Here is a 21,791-nt window from a genome sequence, read left to right as displayed (position 1 = left end):
AAATACTTGTATAATTCAAATGTGTAATTTAACCCCTCGCGCGTTTTATGCACACTTCCGTGTGTATAAGGAAAATGGCACAATTATCACATACCGTGATAACGCTATTGGTCAACTTTCCGTTTTTATGATTGCATATTGTTTTTACAAGAATTTTTTTCTAAATAAAGGGAAAGAGTTTTTTTTAACTTCCCGTAGGGCAAGTTATAGTAATAGCAAAAAAATCGAAAATGAAAATTTTTGCATTTCTCGACGTTTCAAAGGTTTCTGAATATTTTGGCATACCTTAGAAAAAATGGATGTATGTGTATGCGTGTATGTATGTGTATTCGGATACAAATTTTCGTCGACGATTTCGGGAACACGGATCAACCGATTTGAATAATTCAAAAAACATTCGATTCGTATTGATAAGAAGACGTGCTGATTAGTTTTTGGCAAAGGCAGGTCTAGCCGTTCCGAAGATATGGGGAAAAATTGAGCCAAAAACGGTAACTCAGTTTTTAAGAGAACGGAGCGTTCGATTTTAATAATTCAAAAAACATTTTACTTGTATTGACAATTATGAAGAACTGATCAATTTTTCATGAAGGCAGGTCTAGCGGTTTGGGAGATCTAATGAAAAAAGTAAAAAAAAATGCCATTTGACGGTCAAAATGATCATTAGACATATGCACATCAAATTATCAGATATTTTATAGAGATTTTAACAATAAGTATAAATTTTATTTACATTCCTATGGGTTCCGTACGAATGTTTATCCTTTAGACAGCGACGCGGCGCTTACGCGCTTTATATTTTGTCTCTATGCAGTCCTAAAGCAGTAAAATTGCTTTGAAAAAAAGTTCAGATCTTCCAAAATATGTCAAAATAAAGAAAACATTTTTTTTTCAAAAAAAAATAATTTTTTGTCCAATAGTTTATAGTTTCTGCATTCCTCTCTACTGCTGTCATACGTTTCCAGCCACATTAACCGAAACTTTGGGTGAAATGCCGCGGCAAGTTGGCACTGTTCATCATTCAGGAGTAGTCCAAATCTTTTCTCTATGCCGTTTAATAAGGCATTGGCTAAAGCTGTGCCGTGCGGTAAATAGTAGGCATTGGATTAACGATTAACGGACTTCTCGCATTTTAACGGAAGTTAACGTGTCCGTTAACATTTTTAAAAGTTAACTTAAAAGTTAATCCGTTAATCAAAATGTTAACTTCGTTAATTAACGATTAACGGATTAACGAGTTAATGCCCAGCTATGGTTATAGTATTGTAAGATATACTCGTAAATGTACAATATTTATAATATAAGTTAATTAAAATTATCTAATGCTTCAACGTGTAAAAAACACATATAATTAATTTTTTTATAAAATTCATATACAATTTTTGTCATTCCTATGTAAATACAAAAATTAAGAATTCGGTTATATATTAATTTTCAAGTTTTTTAATTTCATCAGGATCTTCTGCGTCTAAGCATATAATAATTTTACCATAATGGTTCTGAATGTCTAAGCAAACATCCATGGCTTGCGATGAATCTATCAAATTAATCGCAATTCCAGGTTTACCAAAACGTCCAGTTCTTCCAATCCGATGAAGATAGGTTTGATAGTCAGCACCTTTGCATATATCTACAGGCATGTCGAAGTTTACAACGATGGATACTTGTTGAACATCGATTCCTCTAGAGAGAACGTTTGTGGTAACCAATACTTTCTCAACACCAGCTCTGAATCGCTGAAGAATAAGTATTCTTTGCTCAACTGGAAGTTCACCAGACAACACTGATACAGAATGTCCATCTTCACGCATCTTTTTAGCAAGCCATGAGGCAGTTCTACGAGTTCGACAAAATATAATAGCCTGTCCAATAGATATTACTCCATATATATTAGTGATAGCGTTATACTTTTGGTTTTCATCAACACACTTCACGTAATATTGTTTAATATTTTCCAGAGACTCCTCTTCTCGCAATAATCGAATTACTAATGGGTTGGGAATGATCATTTCTGCAAATTCCATCACAGCCTGGTCATATGTTGCGGAGAACAATAACATTTGACAATTGGGTGAAAGTTTCGCATGTAATCGTATGCACTGGTCGTGATGTCCTTGAGTCGAAATCATGACATCAGCCTCATCCAGGACAAACACTTTAATCATGTTCATATCAAACATATCAAATTTTAATGCCCAGTCTAATAGTTTACCCGGTGTGCCAATTAATATATGGTTTGTAAGTTTTTGACCTCTGCGAAATTCGCCCCGAACAACGTATTTGATCGATATATCAGGACAGTATTGACTCATTTGAGCGGCCACTTTACCTGTTTGTATAGCTAATTCGTAAGTGGGACTTAGGCATATGGCCTGTGGATGTTTCATTGTAGTATCGACCCGACTCAACATCGCCAGCACAAAAGCGGCAGTTTTTCCAGTACCACTTTGAGACTGTGCTATTACATTTTGTGGAGGATCAGCTAATAACGCAGGCAAGGCCGCTTCCTGAATTTTCGATGGCACGTTATAACCCATGGCATAAAGTGCTCTAGCCAATTCTTCTTTCAGATTCAATTCTTCAAATTTTTTACAAGAATGTAATGGTGATGCAGGATCTTGACGCCGAATCTCAATTGTTTCGTTTGATGATGCACTGAGGCCTTTCCGAATCATTTTTTGTATGAAAGAAATCTCAACCATGTTTGTGGTCTCGGGTACCTCATCATCTCGAGCATTAAAAACAGTTTCCTGAAAGTCACTTCTCTGGAACACAGTAGTTGAAAGTTCTTTTTCGACATCTGGCCATTCAGCGCGGGCAGTCATTTTTAATTATCAGTATAGTTTAAATATATTTGAATTGTAGATGACAATTTTAAAAAGAAAACAAATATTATTTGTTTGACATGAAATGTTCATTTGTTTTTCGATTCGAAGTTCGATTATTTTATTATTTCTGACTTTTCAGTAATATTATTAACTTCTCGTAGGGTAAGTTATAGTAATCGTCCAGAAAACGAAATTGAAAATTTGTACATTTCTTCACGTTTTGAAGGTTTCTGAACATTTTGGCATACTTTAAAAAATGGATGTATGTGTGTGTAAATTTCAAATTAGATTTTCATACGATTACAATAACTTACCTTACGGGAAGTTAAAAATGTATGTGTGTGTGAACACAGATCAACCGGTTTAAATAATTCAAAAAACATTTGCATTGACTAAACACAGAACTGTTTAAATTTATAGGGAGGCAGGTCCAGCGGTTATGGCCTCTCAATGAAAAAAGTTTAAAAAAATGCCATTTGGCGGCCAAAAATGATCATTAGACATATGCGCATGAAATTATCAGATGAATTTTTTGACTGGCTGGCACAACTAATTTTTACTGACTTAATTATAAGTTACCGACATTTGTAGATTTATTTTTGAAGAAGCATCTCGAATCGTAAAAACTTAATTATATCAGAAAATATTGTAAATTTATTTAATATCATTCTGGCAAAATGTCGGAAAATTTCTGCATCGGCTCTTTGATTGCGTCGACTGATCGTTACTCTGAGGTGAGTGCTTGGCGCTCGTATTATTACTTGTAGCTTGTCCTCACTTTTCCTTTTAGTTCGCAACCGCAACGAAGTCAATGACAGATTTATATGGTGGACGGTATTTCGCATGAATCTTCTATGGTAAACAGCCTCTTTTTTAAATAACGTAGATGTACACGGATACGCATTGGTCTCGTCTGAACGTAACACGAATATTTGAAATGTTTCTAGATGTAATACTATGATAAAAGACCCACGTTGTTTTATGAATTATGATCTTGCAAATGCTAAATGCACGAGATCTAAATAAATCAGGGTATTACTTATATGAAGCCAAAGCCGATCACGCAACATGCATTTCTAATTGGATGAGCGGGGCAAATCCTATCACTTCACAATTCTAATCGATATATTTTAGTTTAATTTTTATTTATAAACATTGTTATAATGTTAGTTTAGAAGATTTACAATTACTCAACCACAATGAATATCGGTGATAACTATAAATTTTCATTTTATTATTATTCAGACAACTATCGGAACTTAACCGCTATGGAAGTTCTTTCCGCTGAGTGTCACTGCTGTACGGGAACAGCGTGCCACTCGGTAGTACTGCTGAACGGACAGGTACAACGATTTACTTGAAGACATTTCTATCGTTATCAATAAAAATGTGACTAATGAACTAGAAATTACAACAACAGACAAGATTTCTCAATACTTTAACTCATAACGACATGCGTACACGCAGCGAAAGGGTTGAAGAACCCCTAGGGTGTTATGATTTGACTTAATTAATTACGTCGGTTCTATAGATATATAGATTGTAGAAGGCAACTCAAACAATCGTCATATGATTATAATTTTTGTAATGGTCATATGTTTTTATTGATAATTATGTGAATTTATTATAATTTAAATAATTGTATTGTTACCTTCAAGTGAAAATAGATATTCATGTTGTAAATTCATCGAATGTATTTTTCATATTAAATGTAATAAACAATCCTACAAAAACAAAAAAAAACTTCATTCTTATATATTTCATACAAATCCGCAACTACAAAATAATATTCACACATAAAAATGTGAAGTTAATTATTAATTATTAACAATTATTAACTAATTGATAGCAATACATTTGTGGTAGCCAAAATTGAAAATCTGCGAAAAATTTGGGAAAAAACTCATAGTATAATATAACGCATACTTTGAATCTAAAAAATTGTTTGTGCATTATTTAGTAAATTCGAAGCTTCTGTTATTATATGAATTATAATATGAAAATTGTTGATCATTTAAGGCATTTCTTAATACAGCATAAAACCTTATCAAATTTCTATAATATTTTAAGATATTCCGTAGACAATAAAATAAAACATCATACAAATTTTCATTGAAATCATCAAAATAATTGCCTCAACCGATCTTCACTAAAAACTAATCAATACAATTCACAACTGATATGTTTCGAACGGCTTCTCAATTTTCAAAATTGGTTCAGGATTTTTTGCGAAAACTTAAACGATCAATTTTGTTCTTTTCTACTTAACGTAAAGAAACGGCTCGGCCGATAGACTCGCAAAACTAATTACACACACATACTTTTTCCAATTTCGGCGTCAAACGATTCAGAAAAATTGAAAAGTCGAGATCAGATAAAATGAGCAAGTCGGATTTTCTGGCGTAAAAATAAACTGTTGTTTCAGGAAGCTAATTAATAACTACGCTTTCAAGAACACCTACTCCCGAATGCGTCTCTGCAAGTGCACCTCTAATCAAAAGCATGTAATAAAGCAAGTGAATCATATCACCAAGTTTATAATAGATTGAAGTAGAACCCAACTCTTTTAGACTATCAATGAATTCCTTTTTTTATTATTTAGGCGGACCATAATGTTCTGGCTAGGCAGATGTTTTCATTAGAACTTTACACTAATTCAAGATGCAGCATATAATAAAGAACTCTAATGAAAAACATATGCTTACAAACAGCAATTTTGATTAAATTAAAATTTGGGCGCTTCTAAAAGTAACTTTCATATTCGATAAATTGATAGTTATCTGCCGAATAATCGCAAATATTCTGTTTCTATCTTTAGGTTTTAAGATTTTCCGGTCAATTTGGCATATATTAGAAAAAAAATATTGTCATTTATTCATTGTATTAGCTATGCGAACAGTTTGACTACGAGTTTTCTGAACAAAAAAAATCTGTAAGTTTTTTTAAATTTTCAATGATATCTAAAATATCATTCATTTTCTAATCAAAACGTCTTTTATTAAATAGAAAAATTTCATTTTTCTCTAAAAAATATAGCTCATTTCATAAATAATCAACATATCTTCATTAATATCAAAATTTTCGAAATTATCAATTTCAGTATCTGAGCCAAGACTTATATAGATAATAAGTGCATCCAAGTTTTTAAATCAAATCAGTTCTCTTGGAGAATACAAGAAAGGAATACAAGAATACCACAACTGAGAATTTGTCAATTAGTTTTTATAAACTTTTTGGAATTAAAATATTGCAAAAATATTCTTAAAGTTCCTTGGTTGTACATTTATAGATTTATTTATATTTATATGCTGATCAATATATCAATTTCTAGTAATTTTTGCAATATTGTTAGCAACAAATGTAAACATAAAACGTACAGCAAATTATAACAAGATATGAGTCGCATATTATATTGTAGGAAACTTTAATCGAAATTGTATTACAGATTAGTAATAGTTAGTAAATTATCTGGTATTATTATTGTCTTACCGAAGTGAAGTTTTAGATTCAGTGAAATCGCTTTATTGAAGCAGTGTCAGTTATTATTAAATTCACGTTTAGCATTATAACATGTGTAAAAAATTCTCAGAACGGTAGTGACTAAAAGATTCTTTTTTACTAAAAAAGAGATCTTACGGAACATCAAAACGAATCCCAAAATGAAAATAATATTCAAGTTACCGGAGTACCCACACACACACACATACATACATACATATATATATATATATATATATATATATATATATATATGGTTTTAATCAAAATATTGTTTTATGCAAATTAAACTTACCGAAGAAGAAGTTTAAGTTTTTGCCAAATTTGCTAATTAAATTAGGATAAGTCCCCGAGTGCCGGACACCTAAGTTTATTTATAAAGAGATCAAAAAATATTTTACGAAATGTTTATTAAATTATGATTTATGTTAGATAACAAAGTTAGAAATCAAACTAAATTAACAAAAACGCAATCTTTGCTAAACAATAATTAATACTATCAATCAAACTTTGGTAACAAAAAATATGATTTTACATATGTAGCCATCTCCACACTCTGGAATGTTTGCACATTTGTGTTTGACGAATATTCTTAGATATTGCAAAAAAAAAACATTGATTATCCACCCTTTTGGCTGGGCCACACCGATGCTCTCAGCTGGAGCATTCATCCTGAGATTTTCATTCTTTGACTAGAAAATACGAAAAATTGGGGAATGTAGTGACCGTTAGCGCTCATACAGAACAATATTAAATAATCAGAATAAATTACGTCAATTCTCACAAGAAATATCAATATGTTTACTTCCGGCGCTAAGGGACAACTTAGTGTCCGGTGCTAAGGACAGACAATTGCGTTCATCTGGTGTGCCTACTAAAATTGTTTAAAATATCTAATAATATTCTACCATTTTACGGATAACAATCAAGTACTACTTTTATTTTTGAATGCCACTAAAATATAAATGCATGAATACACTGGAATTTCTTCCATTGATATTTAGGTGACGCCGTGATTAACCACTTAAGACCAGCCGTGGCCGTGTGCGTCACAGGTCAGTCTTGGCGCGTGATCCTGCACCTGTGTGCCCCCCGCGCCTCTTTCACTTGTATTTTGAAATAAAAAGATTTATACTCTCCTTAATAATACGTGTTAAATAGAGTGTCCGGCTTTAGGTGCCGTCCGGCGTTACGAAACTTCCCCCTAACAAAGTCTGATTGCCAATTTTCTCGACGTTTTAAGCAATTCCGACACTTGTTTGGTAGCAAAATTGGGAAAAGCATGTGTGACTCGGTGTGTGAACCAATTTTTACCTACTAGTTTTATCAAAAACGGCTGCACCGAATTAAAATATTTAAGTACCGTTCGATGTAACTCAATAAAATCTCTCGTTTATTAGTTTCACGCAATAGTTAATGAAGTCGTTTCTTCATAATTTGCAGAAAAGTGCAGACTTTTACCTTTAGTCATCTTATAGCCTATAATCTTGAAACGATTTTAAGAATCCAATTACTGTTTCTGTAAAAATTGAAAATCGTTTGAAAGGTATCATTTGGGAATTGTGCTTATTAGTCTATAATCTAAAAGAGTATTGTACAAGTGTAATAATTCGAATAGCATCATGTATATACACCATTTTGAACCATATATTATACAAAACCCCTGTATGTTTTGTTTAGGATCTTTTTGCTATCAGAGAAAAACTTTAAATCTATTAGCGAGGACGAGTCTAATAGCGTTGTTATCCAACTAAGAGCTTCGTATATGGGATCGTTCAAGCATTACGTAAAAAGTGAATAAAAAAAAATCGGATAAAATGGGTTAAAAACCCATCGGATAAAATGGGATAAAATAGTATTGCAAATATTAATAACCAAACGTACTTTGTTGCTTTTTTAAAATAAAGAAATAAATAAAATGAGTATGCAGGACATGTTAATTTTAAAAAATGTGCGAATGTATGAACAATTGCAATGTCCATTTAAAAAGCTTCCGTCATTTTTAAAAAGTCTACATTTGTTTGTAGTATTCTTCAACATTTTAGAGGTGCTAATTGTGACGTGCATTTTACAATTAATCCCTGATATATAAGTAAAAGAATGAACTTTAAATGAAATAAAAAATATAATGGTGATCTCTATAATCGTTTACATAATTGTAACTGTAACACAACATGCTTACAATAGATGTACATACTTATAAAAAAAAATTATATAGAGTAAAGCGGGGTAACACTTCGGTACGAGCAGCAAGTTTACTTGACGGCAGCAGATGATAAAAAATAAAAATCTAAATGTAGTTAAAAAGGAAAATTTTACAAGAAATATATTGAATTAACAGTTATTCCAACTCTGCTGATACATATTTCTGAAGAAATGCCAGATCAAGAATATATACAGTATTGTCTCTGAAAATGGGCAAATTTACATTTCGGCTTGGTTGAATATTGAAGTTATCATTTCATAAAATTATTGGATATTACTTACAAAAATCGGGATGTAAAATTATGTTATTACTATAATAATATTCACGAAATAGGGCTTTGTGGAAAGAAGGTGAAAATTTTGGGTTATGTGTTTATTATAAGAAATGGAATAATAAACAATTGACCCAAGAAATAAAAAAGATTTCTGGGGTAGCCAACCCTTGCCACTTGGCTTCCATCAAAATATGCGAAAAAACCTGTACGAGGATATACTTAACAGTTTCTCCAATTTAAGATCACGGCGATTGGATGTATGGTTTATGAATGCGTAACAATTGCACACACACATACTTACAAACATGCATCCCTTTATATATATATATATATATATATATATATATATATATATATATATACATATATATGTGTGTGTATGTATGTATGTAGATGTATGTATAAATGTTGAGATGCAAGCGCATGTTAAGAATGTATTATTCTTATATTCAGTCATCCAACATCGACTTATGTATATCAATACAAATATATATTTTGTCGGCAGCCTTATGTTCAAGTTAAAAATCATGAGTTGTCGGCACGAGAACATAAGGATTCCCGTCAATTAGTGTATGCATATATTATACGCCCTTGTTCTCGCAAGTTTGTTATTCTCATTTGTAAAAATGAATGAATGCGTTACAAAAAAAAAAGGAATTATAAATATGTTGCATTCACGATACGCAATTTAAATTTCATAAATGGACATATCTAATTAATAAAAAAAAATTATATACTTAAATGCAAAAGATACGTTTCGTAGCCGTTGAGTTCCATGAAAAATATAAATGAATTAGTATATATAATTAAAGTTTTGCTCAAGATAATTCGTGAAGTTAATCCTTAAGCGTTTGTTGTTTTGTTGTGTAACCATACCAGAGATGATTTCTGTTGAAAATTTTGTAATACAATAAATGTTATATTAATTTGTAATATATATGTGGTACTTTGCAATAAAAATTTGAAATAAAAAAATATGAAGGGCAAAATAAAAATAAAAATATTTTGATAATTATTAAGATCAATGTGAGACTTTACCAATAATATTATATATTTGCAGCAAGATATGAAAATTGCAATAATTCAGAAAAAAACTAATACACATTTGAGCTTGGTACGCTACAAAAATTACACTAGAAATATAAGAAAAAAATAATTATTATATTGATATTTATATTTACATCTTAGGGTTCCACATAATTACATAACTGAATATCAAGCAGTAATAACAAGCATGTTTAGTTCAAATTATAGATCAAAATGTGTTTCCATTTGAAAATATAGGCATTGCTGCAATAACCAAAAATATATTAATACTAGTGCAATTACTATTTTTATAATTTTACTACTAATTAAATTCTAACAAAAATCATCATTCTCGGCGTTCGCAGATATTTCTCAAAAATATTGTTTGGCAGCTTTATCAAGTTTCAACATAAGACATTTATTTAATTGTATTCTGGATTAGACGTATTACAGTAAAAAAAATATAATTAAACTAAAAAGATATTAAGCCTAATAGTAAAATTGTTAAGCAATTAAAAAATAATCTAACAAAAATATTTATAATAATACGGCAGATCGAAGTATGATAAAGTAATATAATGCTTCATATTTAAAATTGATTATTTGTCTTTAGTTTCACTGAATCTTTTAAATGTCCGCTTTGTAGAACTTTTAAATATGAATAAAGGAGTAAATAAAAGCAGTACCAAGAAGTGTGTGAAGTTTGAAAATAATCGTGTTCTAAAATTCAAATGGTTTAAAACAAATGTGAAAAAGAAGGTAATTTTGAAAAATAGAATAGGAAATATAGACAACAATGAAAACTATCAAAAAAAAGTTGTATCGAAAAGCATTCATAGATCGTGTAAGAAGTATCGTAGTTCATGTAAGAAATATCGTAGAATCTTAGAAGTGTGACAATTTTTCTGTGGTACCTAAAAATGCTGACTGTGCACGAAACATACAAAGAACTGTCATCAAAATTGCGCAACAGATTAGAGATGCACCCAAATGAATTGCTAAAGGATATCCTTCGCCCTTAACAAAACTCAAGATTGAAGAGAAAGTGGCCTCTAGTAAGTACAAACAGTAAATATAAATATTTTAAGCAACATATTGTAAGATAAATCAGCGGATCCTATCTTATTTTAACACTGACATAGTTCTCATTTTAGATTATAGAAAAATTATAATTTTCTGATTACTAAATAAATTTAATACAAAAAAAAATCTGTGGTGGAATTGGCAATCACTTAGTTTTGCCTTAGTTTTAAAATGGAGTAGTAGAAAATTGAAATACTCTTTAAATACTTAATACTCCTTCAATTGTGTTATAAAGTTGCAAGTTTGAATGTTAGTCCTTCGATAGACAAATTTCATTTGTATAATAGGAATTCCACGTTGAAAATATGATAAAGCGTTCAGGATTATTTTTTTATGAACGACAGTAAATATAATTATATAAACATCGATTTAATAGCATTAAACCGTCGTGATATCAATTATAAATGCATAGCACATTAATTAATATCATAGGAAATTACAAAAATGAATAAACAGTATACTTAGTATTTAATTAACGCCTTGACAAAAAGTATGCATCGATCCAAAGCATATTCCTGAACGTTGGGTAAGGAATAATAAAGTTTGATGACAAGATCGTAAATGTTCATTCATGCATAATTTACTGTGTCAGTTATGTTTCGTAGTCATGCTATAATTAATCTATTTATGTTTCATATAGCTTCTAATGATATCTGGCAACACGGCGCAGTTGGATGTGGTCTAGACTAGGACAGGTTTTATACCTATATTTAGAATACCGTACATGCATATATAAGCGTGGGATTATGCTCTTATTAACATCAAATAAAAACAGTGCATGCACGAGCAGCGAACTCGCGCATATTCTGCGGCAGAACGGCGGCTCCTAGCGAATTAGGATGCGAGCGGCGGCATCACCACTTCGCCGCCGCATCCATCATACATCATCCATCATACTATCGACACTATTCGCATTCTCATTCGCATTCGAATTCACATTTTATCCACCCGTTCACTCGATATTCACCACACTGATTTCTATAATATTTGACATGATTCATTGGCTTCGCACCTAATTGACCCGTTAAGGCCGAAAACTATTTTGTTGACAGAGCTTTCTATGAAAACTACATCAATTAATGATATATATAAGATATTTTGATTTACATTCAACATTAATTTTTTCATCTCCATTCCTCGTTACATAGTTAATATAAAATTTATCTTTAGTGCTAATACTTAGTTATAAATTAGTATTTAAGGTTTATGGATAAGGGAACCAATACGCCGCGGTTTGGCCGGGATAGTTACCTAAACTATCATAGGGACTATCATAGTCCCGAATTTCCACCTTGTCTCCTGGGTATTTCTTTTGTTCCACCGATTTTAAAAAGTACTTGATAATAAAACTACAACTACCCATCAAATATCTGAAAACGATTATGTTGTGTTGCAAGACAACAAGTATGATTATATGAATCAATACATTATGAATGAGAAAATTGCCAAATACATAATTCCAAAGATGGGTTAAAATAGCCTCCTGCATTATTAAATTTAAACTGTTATCCAATTTCACAAAAATTATGAGAACAAACGAATAAGTGCTAAGTTTTAACTTTCCTAAGGTTACAGTAATCGCAAAAAATGGAAAATGAAAATTTTTGCATACCATTACACGTTTCAAAAGATTCCGAACCTTTTGGCATACCTTTAGCAAAAATGAATGTAGGTGTGTATGTGTGCGGATACGAATTTTTGTCGATGATTTCGAGATCTCGGACCAACCGATTTTGATGATTCTAAGAACATTCGATTACTATTGATAGGGAGACGTCCTGATTAGTTTTTGTGAAAGGAAGATCCAGCCGTTTCGAAGATTCGGTGCAAAATGTACCAAAAATGGCAATTATTCAAACATCTTACATGTATTGACAAAATGAATAATTGGTTAAGTTTTGGAATAAGTAGGTCGAGCAACAACAAAAAAGTTTTAAAAAGTGGCATTTGCTGATCAAAAATTATTAGATATTTGCACATCAAACTATCAAATAATTTATAATTTTTAACTTCCCGTAGGGTAATTAACTTCCCGTAGGCTAAGTTAATGTAATGAGCCGAAAATCGAAATTGAAAATGTTTACATTTCTCGACGTTTTGAAGGTTTCTGAACATTTTGGCATACCTCAGAAAAAATCGATGAGTGTGTGTTTGTGTGTGTGTATGTATGTATGTATGGATACAAATTTCCAGTCACGTTTTCGGGCGCACGGATCAACCGATTTGAATTGTTCAAAAAACATTCGATTCCTATTGATAGGGAGATGTGCCGATTAGTTTTTGGCAAAGGCAGGTCCAACAGTTACAGGGATAAAGAGCAAAGAGTACAAAAAATATAAATCGAATTTTTGAGAGAACGGAGCATCCGATTTGAATGATCTAAAAAACATTCAATTAGTAATGATTGGGAGAAGTGTTTGCTAGTTTTTGGCAAAGGCAGGGCCAGCCATTTGGAATATACGGAGCTGAATGTGTAAAAAATTGAGTTTTTGAGAGAACTAAGCCTCTGATTTAAATGATTCATAGAACTTTCTGCTTGTCTTAACAAAATAATTGGTTTTTAAAAGAAAAATTTTTGTAACTTTTTTTTTTCAATTTTTTTTTTCAAAAAAAAAAATTTGTATATGAAAATAATTCAGATTTTATTTTTAATTCTGACTATAGTTCTAATATACTTTAAACAAATAATTTCAACTTTGCAATTTAGTTTATATAATTCTTATAAATATTAGACAATGTTACAATATTAATAATAATCTTTTTGAAAACATTTAATATTCCTCGAACATTTCGTTACGGTACGGGAAGTGCCAGCAATTTGCCTTAAGACACGATGCCATTCACCCCACTAGTTTTAGTTTTTATTTAATTTTGTTAATATTGGTTTTAATAATAGGTTCAAATTTTGTTTACATTTATATAGGTTCTGTACCAAGATTGATTATGTTCAACCGTTAGATTGCAACGCGACGCTTACGCGCTTGAATATGTTGTCTCTAAAATAACAAAAACTATATTATATAAGAAAATCAATATTTTGAAATAAAAAATCAATACATTATGGTGCGAAAAGTTCTAGTAATTAATAGTTCTAGTAATAAAGATTAGGCCATTATTCTTATTACTTTGTAAGGTCAGATATACAACAAACATAATATTTGTAAAAAACCCTTTAACAGGTTACATTGGTCAAGAGAGTTGTAATGGCAGCGCAATTAGTTAATGATATCGTATGAACATTTTAAAACCGAGTGATGTAAAATACGCAAATACTGTGTAGATAAATGTATTTTAAAGGGTCATTTTTATTATTTGTTTCGAATGCATCCACAGTCACGAATACAAAAATCAATTAAATGGAAAAAGTAGAAATCATTCGGCTATGTGCGTTCTGCATAGCATTGCAATGCAGCCGATAAAACTTATTACGAATTACCTGTAGCGAATAATACAAGATACAAGATAGCGAAGATATTGGTAGGAAGCAGAAACAGATTCGAACGAATTCCTTCAACATAAAATCTCAAGTCTTCGCACAGCGCATGCATTCGATAATGCACATACAAACTTATTCATTACATTGCGTTTATTATTGGATGTCTATATATAGATTTAGATAATTTTATCTTCGGATATCTCTATGTGCTTATGTTTAGCTGATCTCGAGAAAATTAACGTACACAATCGATTTATCTGCCAGAGGGTAAAAAGTTGTGTTGGACGAACTTTGAGGTGCGAAAACGGAAACATTTGAATTAATGAACTAGTAGTGCTTGGCATCGTGCGTTAAAGCAAATTGCTGAGACTCTCCCTACTGTAATTTAAAATGTTTAAAAGCTTTTGAATATTATGAAAATTTAGAATTTTTAACTTTCCGTAGGTTAAGTTATAGTAATCGCAAAAAAATCTAAAATTAATTTTTTTATATATCTTTACGTTTACGAGGTTTCTGAACATTTTGGTATACCTCAGAAAAAATGGATGTATGTGTGAGTGCGAATACAATTTCAACGATTTAGAGAACACGGATTAACCAATTTCAATAATTAAAAAAACATTCGATTACTATTGATAGGGAGACATACTGATTAGTTATTAGCGAAGGCAGGTTCCGAAGATACGGGACAAAAAGTGCTAAAAATGGTAAATCAATTTATGAGAGAACGGAGCGTCCGATTTGAATGATTCAAAAAATATTTTATTTGTGTTGATGAAATAAATAATTGATGATTTTTTTGTTAAAGGCAGGTCTAGCAGTTTCGGAGACCCAATAAAAAAAGTAAACAAAAATGCCATATGACAATCAAAAATTATCGAACACATCAAATTATCAGATATTTTACAGAAACTTCAGTACAATTTTTCTCTAGACTGCGACACAACGTTACGCTTTGATATTTCACATCTAAAGTAGCTATTCAGCGCGATTGCTTTTAAAAAAGTTCAAAATTTTTAAAATAAAAAAAAAATTAAAATTTTCAAAAAAGTCCATTTTTTAACTTTTCGTAGGGTAAGTTATAGTAATCGCAAAAAATCGAAGATATTTTTTTTATAAATCTTCATGTTTCAGAGGTTTCTGAGCATTTTGGCATTAGACAAAATAGATGCATGTGTGTGCGTATGTGTTTGCGCGTGTGTGTGTATATGTATGTGCGGATACAATTTTTCGTTGGCGATTTCGATAACACAAAGAACATTCGATTCGTGTTAATAAGGAGACGTGCTGTTTTTAGCAAAGGCAGGTTCAGCGGTTCCGAAGATACGATATTTTGGCGAAAAGTGCCAAAAATGACAACCCAATTTTTGAGAGAACGGATCGTCCGATTTGAATGATTCAAAAAAAAATTTTTTTGCATAGTCAAAATAAAAAACTGATAAAATTTTTAGAAAAACAGGTTTAGCGGTTTCGGAGATCCAATGAAAAAAAGTAAAAAAGAAATACCATGTGGTGGACAAAAATGATTATTTGACATGTGCACGTCAAATTATCATGTATATCATTGATATTTTAATAATAAGAACGAATTTTGTTTTCATTTCTATGGGTTTCATATCAATGTATATAGGTTATCCTGCGACGCAGCGCCCACGCGCTTCGATAAATTGTTCTTACGTAGCTAAAGTATTGCGATTGTATTAAAAAAGCTCAAAATTTCCAAAATATTTTAAAGTATAAAAAAATTCAAATTTTTAAAGGTCATTTTTTTTCACAAATTTTTAACATCTCAAAAATCTATTTTTTTCAAAGTTCTAAAAAGAATTGAGTACTTTTAAAACTTTAATTTTTGGTACGGGAAGTTCCAACAATTTGCCTCAAAGCACGATGCCATACACCACTAGTCAAAAAAATTAAAGCTTCTTCAAAAAAAATAATATTTGGTATGGGAAGTTCCAGCAATTTGCCCTAAGCACGATGCCATGCACTAGTTGATAAGAGTTTTTATCGATAATTGTGGATAAATTAGTGACTATAGTTGTAATAATTTTTGATCAATTTTTAGAAAAGCAAACTACTTGAAACATCTAGGCGAGGTTAGAGTCCGTTCATATATTTTAACATAAAAATTAAATATCCTCAACTGACACAGATATAAATATATAAATTGAATTATAATACGTCTGAATGGGCATCCGAATGAGTAAATGAATCATCTAATAGTGTGGAAAAATATGTAGATTTGCGTTGATGGTGACGTCGCAGTAATTCCGAGAAGAGTAGTCGATTTGCAGGAAGCGCCGCTCTATCCACTGTCCACTATCCTCTATCCAGTATCCAGTATCGAACGCACGACTCTGCGACTCTGCGACTCACCAGGTGGCTCGGGCAACATTCGTCTGCGGATAAGCTCATTAGGGAATTCCTTCGGTATTACTCAATAATTTCATTTCCTAATGACGACAGAGAAACATCTAACGACATCATATCATTCCGAATTCAATTCAATGTGATCAGAAGAAGAACGATATGCTGACACTGCTAACGAAATTTCCAGAATTTTCTGATACGAAATGTATACATGGCTCCGTTTTCAAAGCGCTCAAATGCAATAATATTGATTATATATATATATATATATATATATATATATATATATATATATACATATATAGACTTGCTGGCCCGACAGAAATACACATTTATAATAAACTAGTGGTGTATGGCATCGTGCCTTAAGGGAAATTGCTGGAACTTCCCGTACCGGAACGAAATGATCGAGGGAAATTGAATGTTTTCATATAGATTTTTATAAATATTGTAACATTGTCTAATATTTATAAGAATTATATAAATTGAATTGCAAATTTGACATTTAGAACAGAATTAATATTAAAATTTGAATTATTTTCGACATACAAAAAAATGCAAAAAAAATTGAAACAAAAATTTTTTTTTATCCAAAAGCATTGATTTTGTTGCAACAAGTAGAAAGTTCTTTGCATAATTCAAATCGGACGCTTAGTTCTCTCAAAAACTGCCATTTTTTGCACCTTTAGCTCTGCATTTTCGAAACGGTTAAACCTGCCTTTGCTAAAAACTAATGACCTCTTCTTCCAATCATCACAAATTGAATGTTTTTAGATCATTCAAATCGGATACTCCGTTCTCTCAAAAACTCGATTTGTATTTTCTGCACTCTTTGCTCCGTATCTCCGTAACGGCTGGACTTGCCATTGCCAAAAACTAATCAGTATATCTCCCTATCAATAGGAGTCAAATGTTTTTAAAACCATTCAAAATCGGCTGATCCGTGCGCCCGAAAACGTGGACGAAAAATTGCGGACATACAAAACACACACACATCCATTTTTTCTGAGGTATGCCAAAATGTTCAGAAACCAAACCTTCAAAATGTCGAGAAATGCAAAAATTGTCATTTTCAATTTTCGGTCCATTACTATAACTACCCTACGGGAAGTTAAAAATCACTTTTGTATGCTATTATTTGTCCATTAATGAATTTGAATAAAATATCAATTTTTCAAATTAACAATATTAGATTGTTATATTCAATTACTTTTTTAACATTTTATCAGAAGAACCAAATAAAATAGGAATACAATAATAAATAATGTTCTGTCTTTGACATAATAAGGATATGTTGATAATAATTATAATATGATCTTGATATTTTATTATTACTTTAAACTTTTAATGTAGTTGTAAAAGTGTACATAAAATTTTTCAAAACAAATTTATTTTCAATAGCTTAATTTATTGTAATGTCAAGGAATATACAACATTTTTAGTCATAGGCGTATAAATAATTAAATTATTCGGTTTTCTATCCTTCGCACACAAAACATAACATTGTCCATGACTGAAACATAGATTTTCCGAATTTATGCCCCAAAAATTCATCGTTTGGTCTTGTGATTTATTTATGGCCATCGCATAAGCTATGCGTTTTGAAAATTGCAATCTTTTAAACGGTATAACAGATTCAGAAGGAATTAATGACATTCGAGGTAAAAAAGCCATATCACCATGGAATTTTCTATCTAAAATAATTGCTTCAATAATTCCGCCCATGATTTTATATATGAAAACACTTAAATATGCGATTTTTGCAAGTGCATTTCATTCAAAATGCTACGTTTAAAATTGAATAGGATTGATTAGTTTTGCTCGAAGATAGGCAAAGCAAAAAATTTAAAAACTGTTTCAAAGATATTGATTGAGAATCACAGTCGTTAGTTATTGGCCAGGACTATTCTTCGTAATTAATTGTGAAATATTTTTTTTGTCTATTATTATTAAGCATTTTTTGACAATATAGATCATGATCGACAACATTTTCTAAAAATGGCTAAACCGATTTCAAAAATTTAAAAGCCATTCAATTAAACTCGATTGGGAGAAATCTGCATTAGGTTTGTGATACGATCAGTAAAACCGTTTCTTTAGAATTTAGAGAAGTACAAACCTTTATGTTCACATTGGTTGATTTATATAAATTCATTTAAATTAAAATAATGATTTGCTGTTTTAAAAGCATTCCATGCCTACAAGCATGTGTTTATGCACTACAATTTATATTGGTTAATTGATTACAAGAGTTGGCAATATAATTAACGCTCAGAAATAAAAGTTTGAAATTCTTTTTTATTTTGTAGACCTTAAATATTACAGGTCGTCAAAAAATGGTTTATTTATAAAAGTCATTAAAATTTGGAGTAATGGGCCACGTCAAAAATTCAAAATTGTGTATCACATTTTAAATAAACTATTCACAAATAACAGAAGAATCATGCAACTTTCCTTAAGGGAAAATGCCACTTACGATTATGTCATTACTATATATTAATTATAATCAAAAGTACGTAGTACAATAATTAAATTGATGATTCTAAAATTAACAGTTTGATTGTCAACTCGTATCAAGTATTCGCCCACAGATGTCATCGTGAGATACGTCGTTAAACTCTCCCCGCGTGATATAGTTTAAATTAATAACTATATATTCAAGAAAAAATTAATTACGTATAGTATTGTTATTGTGTACAGCATTAGTCGGTTATTATTAACTTGTGGCACATATTACTTCCCCTTTTCAATTACAAACAGATTTTCAACATGTATATATATATAAACTTTGACCGGCAGTTGAACCAAGCGCAATGCTTTTGTCATTTTGGGGTTTAAACATTTATTGATCGATATAAATATTATAGATTTTAGTAATATACAAAAAAGTAATTTTGTGTCATATATTTTACAAATGCAATTTCAAATATCAAATACATTCCGAAAGAAAAGTTTATGTTTTCTCCAGATCGGATTGCTAATTTTATATTTTCTAACTTTCAAATCATTCTCAATTGTTTGACACCAAAATTCGGAAGTATGTGCGTGTAATGTGAGCAAAATTTTGAACTATTGTCGGCTTTTTCTCAAAAACGTCTACTCTGACTTCGAAAATTTAAAAGCCAAAATTTGATGAATCTCGATAAATACTCGACTTGATTAGTTATCCTCGTCGATCGGCCTAGTAGTTCTATTTTTGAAATCAGCAAAATTGAAATTTTTTTTTATGTATGTTTTTAGTTTTACCCTAAACCGATTTCGGAAATTCAAAAATGTTGGGATGATACTAGTTGGAAACCGAGCTTACTAGTTTTTGGCAGAGATATTATATACTATAATCAAATATTGTATGTTTGAAATATATAAATTAGAAATTGTATTATTTAATTTTTAGGTAAAGCAAAAATTTTATTTTCAAATTGAACAGTTGAACATTTTATCTGAAAAGCTAAATCTCAATCAATTAGATAAGTCAATTCATTGCACGTTTTGTTAAGTTCATGCAAGTTGTCTAAAGGCAAAGCGACTTACATCTAGTCGTCTTATCTATGTTATTGCGAACGCAAGGCGAACTGAAAATTGCAATTGTTTGAAGTCAAACGGAAAACCAGTCGGAATTATTGGTATGTCACCAAACCGCCAGCAATTTTTGATTGAATGGTGAAATTCAGTGCGTGTACATCATTATTCTTTGCGGCAAAAATTGCTAGTTGACTTAACCAAGCATAATTCTGATAATTCTCACTAATGTCATTACTCGAATTGTATGGGATCAATTTTTATCTAAAATTGTTCCCATAGAAATAATCCATGCATACGTTAAAATCAAGTAATAAATATAGTATGAAAATTTTGAAGGGCTCCATATATCAAATAGCTTATGGACTTATGAAGTCTCAATCCATCCGAACCCGAACCCGAATTACGAACATTTTTTTTTTGCCCAGCAATTTGAAATCAGTTCGGATTCGTAGAAACTTATTATGTAATAACAATTTCTATACAGTTTGCCAGAAAATTAAAAATGTTAAGAAAACTACCTTTCATACATGGGCTCCATCTTTCCAGCGACATATTATGTCCGAACGGAATACAAACAATGTCCACCTCATTAATAATAATTTTAAAGTCTTAATAATTTCTTTGCGCACTCATTAATTGCAGCAAGATTGAGTCAAATAATTGATTCAAGTACAAAATTTAAGATGATCGCCTAAATTTACACAAACGTATTTTACGTAAACCAAAAAAATATTCTACGATAAAGATGCATTTGCCGACGGAGTAGCACCAAAAGCCGATGTACGACTGAGCAATCCTACTCTTTCCTTATAAATTCCATACTTCAGAGTTACCCAATTTAGGATAAATACTATTTGCAATGTTCGACTACCAACAAAAACATTTAATATTTTACTGCATCTGGAAATACTATGAAAAGGTACGAAATTTGAATTTAACAAAATACGTGCTATGTTTATTATTTGGTTTAGTACCGTTATTTGTTTTCAGACAACGCTTATAAATTTATTATTTGAATTATATGAAAGGATGTATTTTTGTTTGTTATTTTTTTAACAGCAATCAGAGCCTGATAGTGATATAAGTTGTTGTGCTAATTTGACTTAATACTACTCTGTTTGACAGATGGCAACCCAATCAGTTGTTGGGTTGTCACATCATCTCTGTATGATATATTATTATTACAATTTTTGTAATAGGGCGACTATTTTTATTGGGGCAGCAATGTCGTGTAAAGGCTATTTTCACTTGGAAACTTATTGGTATCTATATTTCCAAGTGAAAATCACTGTCACTTGACAGCAGAGGCTGCACATGATAGGATGGATAAAACCAAAATGTTTAACAAAGATTTTCATAGACTTTTTTAAAAAATGACAAAAAAAAGTCACACTACAAATTGAATTGTTATGAACCGTTAAAATGCGTTATTTTTTTTATAGATAATATATATATATATGTATATATATATATATATATATATATATATATATATATATACTGATGCAATTTCAATTATATTCACAAATGTATTTTTTACTAGACATA

The 21,791-nt window shown here is 30.7% G+C and overlaps 1 protein-coding gene across 1 annotated transcript; it reads right to left on the bottom strand.

Moving 5' to 3' along the window:
- Nucleotides 1-1,427: 1,427 nt before the first annotated feature.
- LOC113375233 (DEAD-box helicase Dbp80-like) lies at nucleotides 1,428-2,825 on the bottom strand. Its single transcript, XM_026615178.1, has one exon. The coding sequence runs from the start codon at nucleotides 2,823-2,825 to the stop codon at nucleotides 1,428-1,430; it is 1,398 nt and encodes a 465-aa protein (XP_026470963.1).
- Between the last annotated feature and the right edge of the window lie 18,966 nt (nucleotides 2,826-21,791).

The sequence above is a fragment of the Ctenocephalides felis genome, unplaced genomic scaffold (assembly GCF_003426905.1).
Source record: "Ctenocephalides felis isolate EL2017-DRISC unplaced genomic scaffold, ASM342690v1 CF-g0.4_SCAFFOLD_01886, whole genome shotgun sequence".
In the NCBI taxonomy this organism is placed as follows: Eukaryota; Metazoa; Arthropoda; class Insecta; order Siphonaptera; family Pulicidae; genus Ctenocephalides; species Ctenocephalides felis.
This window is presented reverse-complemented; position numbering and strand designations above follow the sequence as displayed.

Excerpts from the sequence above, each read along its gene's own strand:
- LOC113375233 (XM_026615178.1), bottom strand. The coding sequence starts at position 2,825 with ATGACTGCCCGCGCTGAATGGCCAGATGTCGAAAAAGAACTTTCAACT.